The following is a 3,893-nucleotide window of genomic DNA, read 5'->3' as shown; positions in this document are numbered from 1 at the left end:
GGGGGGAGTGATCGCGGCTCGGGACGGGCTGGGCACCGGTCAGTGGGTGGTGAGCAATTGCATTTTGCATCACTTGCTTTATATATATTCTGTATATTCTCTTACTATTATTATTATTATTACTACCATTGTTATTCTTCTCTCTTATTAAACTGTCTCTATCTCAACCCACGGGTCTTACTTTTTTTTTTCTTTTCTCCTATTCTCTCCCCCATCCCACAGAGGGAGGGGGGGGAGTGAGCGACAGGCTGCGTGGTGCTTAGTTGCCAGCCAGGTTAAACCACGACAACCCCAAATACCAGATAAAACTCAAGGTCAGTGTCTTAATAACAAATTTCCCAGGCAAAACATCACTAATCACTGCAGAGCACAGGAAACTGCAAAAGCCAACACCAATCCTTAACATGTACAGAAAAAAAAAAAAGTGTGGTGCAGATCAGATAAACGAATATTGACAACAGATGAATCACTATTGTGACTGGCAACTGTTAACAGATACAGATTCCTTATTATTCTCTGGTTAACTTGTTATTATCTAAAATCCTTCATACCCCACATTGGGCACCAAAAAGGATTGTTGTGGTATAAACCGGCAGGCAGCTGAACATGACACAGCCACTCTTTTACTTCCCCCCCTGCTCAGAGGGATGGGGGAAAGAATCAGAGCAACAGTAAAACACATGGGTTAAGATAAAGACAGTTGATTAAAACAGAAGAGGATGATGATGATAATAATAATAGTAATAATAATAATAATAATAATAATAATAATGCTACAATATACAAAATATACAAAACAAGTGATGCACAATGCAATTGCTTGCCACCTGCTGACCGATACCCAGCCTGGCCCCAAGCATCAATTGCTACCCCCAGCCAACTCACCCCAGCTTATAAACAGAGCATGTCATTTGGTATGGAATAGCCCTTCAGACAGTTGGGGTCAGCTGTCCTGACTATGCTTCCTCCCAGCTTCTTGTGCCCCTGGCAGAGCAGGGGAAGATGAAAAGTCCTTGACCGTTGTAAGCACTGCTTAGAAGCAACTAAAACATCAGTGAGCTATCAACATTCTTCTAGTACTAAATCCAAACCACAGCACTATGCCAGCTACTAGGAAGAAAATTAACTCTATCCCAGCCAAAACCAGGACAACGCTAAAATGCTTATATACTCTTAGAGTGGGTAAAATTATTTTCTTCGTAGAAGAAGTTAACCTCTGAAAATGGGATTGGCTACAGAAGAAAAAAAGAGAGGTTTTTGTTTCTTCTTTTTTTCTTCTGCTACAATTTTGACTGAGTTCTATCTCTTTGGTCATAGGCCAATAATTTCACCCACACTAAGAGTACTATAAAGTACTTTGAGCACCCCTAAAATCTAAATAAAACTGTAAAATTTCCTTCATACAAGAATCTTATGTATTAACATTCAATATGAAACAGAACGTTACCGTTTTTCTTAGACCTTAGGGTGTTTTTTTACTCTATAAAGTCTTAAAGTAAAAATCTCTCTAGTAAGTTTTCCACTTTAGTCATCACGTTATGTTCCAAGTGACAAAATCCCAGTGTATATCCCTTCACTTCTGCCTATGCAAACCATTCGCATGACAGTTTCCTGTGTCTTGTCCCTTGCAGTGGGTTGTGAGATGGGTGAATCTTTTTGAATTTGGCAAAGGAAATATTTTTGGTGCAACAAGTTGTCCAAAACTTATATGCGTGAATAGATGGTAGAGAAGTGGAGAAAGAGAGGAGCAAGAAAAGAAAAAGAAAGGAGAGGAGGATGGAACAAGGACAGGTATCACCTGTCGTGGATGGAGTGAGAGGGAGGCAAAAATATTGTGCTTTATTGGTGTAAAACAGTGAGTTAACAAAGTTCAGTGGTAACTGCGACAATAATTTATAAGATTCGACGGCAAGGTACACTTTGTTATTTACTGCACAGAGGACAGGGTCAGACAAGACTGTTAGGGAGACCCTCCCGTTGAGTCATGAGGTTCAGAAAAGATCCCCTTGCTTTCTAAACTCCCTCAGAGAGGAGTCTAGGTGCGGCTGGATCCAATCCTAGTCCCACACTTGGTCAACTGTTTATGTCTAAAGGATTATATATGTCACTTAGCTAAGATTTCCAAGTTAGCATGCTGTTAGTCACTTACCGAGAATCTGTCATGGTAAGGAATCTCTCAACCTCGAGGAGTAACCTTGAGAGGCGTCCCTGCTCCTGGGCAGATCCTGGCATGCAGCCCGCTGCCATGCAGGAGAGCTCAAAGGGCTCTTGGGCTGCTCACTATTTATGGGGGTAAGATGATTGGCTCATAGTCATATTTGCATACTGACCATTGTGCTTAGGTGGGCACATTCCACAATAGCCCTTGGCTATTGCATTGTTATCTGTCTCCCCCCACATCCAGTGGGCGCATCCTTCAGGACCAGACACAGACCAGATGCATCTATCACCACGGCCACAGGTAGTTATCACTTGAAAGAGGTCAAAGGAGGGGGAGTCAGAGATGAGGGGGGAGCACACTGCCACATCACCACCTTTGGATCCTGCATGGTCATCTTGGGGTAGAGTCTAAATCTGTAGGTGACGGGTTGACAAGGCCAAATGTGTGCACTCATCCTTATATAGTCTCATTAGTCCAAGACCACACCTGGAGTGGCAACCGTCTTGCTCTGACAGCTCTCAGGGAGACCGGGGAGCATCAAGGGGACCTGGAAAGGACAGGGACACTCCTTAGGGGGACCTGCTGGGGACTGGGACAGCTCACAGGGGGACTTGGGGGGAATGGGGGTTAAGGGAACCTGAGAGGGACAGGGACAGCCCTCAGGGAGAGCTGCAGGGGACCAGAACTGCTCACAGGGGGACTTAATGGGGACAGGGGTGCTGAAGTGGGGGAGAGGGACAGCCCTTGGGGGGGGCCTGGGGGGTAACAGGGGGACCCCCAGTGGGACTTGGGGGAGGGACAGCCCTCAGGGGGAGATACAGGGGACCAGGACAGCTCACAGGGGGACTTAATGGGGACAAGTGGACCTGGGGGGGCTGCTGTGCGGGAGAGGGACACCCCCTGGGGGGGACCTGGGGGACAGGGGGAGCCCCGGTGGGACTGGGAGAGGGACAGGGACAGCTCTCAGAGGGAGCTGCAGGGGACTGGGACCACTCACAGAGGGATTTAATGGGACAGAGGGACTGGGGGGCATCAAGGGGACCTGAGAGGGACAGGGACAGCCCTCAGAGGGACCTGGGGGACTCTTCAGCGGGAACTGATGGGTTGGTGGGTACAGGGACGTCCCTCAGGGGGAGAGTGGGACACCTCAGGGCCATCCTTCAGAGGGACCAGGAGGCTCCTCAGGGTGATCTGGTGGGGACAGGAACACCTTTCAGGGGAACCTGGAAGAACAGGGAGGGCTAAAGTGGGACAGGGGAGGACCTGGGGGGGGACAGGGACATCCCTCAGGGGGACGGAGGGGACGCTTCAGGGGCACATGGGAGGGTGAATGGAGATGGACAGGCCTCAGGGAAACCTGGGGACACTGGGACACCCTCCATGACAGTGCTCTTGTGGACACGCCACTCGTTTCCGGCTCCTCGCTGGCCCGGACATGAAGCTGATGGAGATGGGGCTCTGTTGTGCTCAGGGGCCGGACAGTGCCCTTTCAGCCTCCAAGTACTCCTACATTGGGGGTGAGTGCTGCGCCACGGCGCCCCATGACACTGCAGCCATGCCATCACCCGTGTGTCCCCCCCGTCCCTCCTCACAGGCTTTGACTGCACCAGTAACATCCTGGAAGGAAAGCTCTATGGCATCCTGGTGCACGGCACTATCGCCCACACCTTCATCATGTCCTTCACCTCACTGGAGGAAGTGCAACCCTGGGTGAGCATCACTGGAGGCAGGG

At 49.2% G+C, this 3,893-nt stretch overlaps 1 protein-coding gene across 1 annotated transcript in view; it reads left to right on the top strand.

Annotated features, from left to right (window-relative positions):
* Nucleotides 1-1,776: 1,776 nt before the first annotated feature.
* The window catches only part of LOC104126036 (nicotinate phosphoribosyltransferase-like), a gene marked incomplete at its 3' end in the record, with an annotated part of 4,104 nt that continues 1,987 nt past the window's right edge, over nucleotides 1,777-3,893 (top strand). Inside the window, exons 1-3 of the mRNA XM_009638546.1 lie at nucleotides 1,777-1,812; nucleotides 3,549-3,678; nucleotides 3,756-3,871. Coding sequence (XP_009636841.1) covers nucleotides 1,777-1,812; nucleotides 3,549-3,678; nucleotides 3,756-3,871 — 282 coding nt within the window. The remainder of the gene's footprint in view (nucleotides 1,813-3,548; nucleotides 3,679-3,755; nucleotides 3,872-3,893) is intronic.

This window comes from Egretta garzetta, unplaced genomic scaffold (assembly GCF_000687185.1).
Source record: "Egretta garzetta isolate BGI_Z169 unplaced genomic scaffold, ASM68718v1 scaffold500, whole genome shotgun sequence".
Lineage (NCBI taxonomy): Eukaryota > Metazoa > Chordata > Aves > Pelecaniformes > Ardeidae > Egretta > Egretta garzetta.
This window is presented reverse-complemented; position numbering and strand designations above follow the sequence as displayed.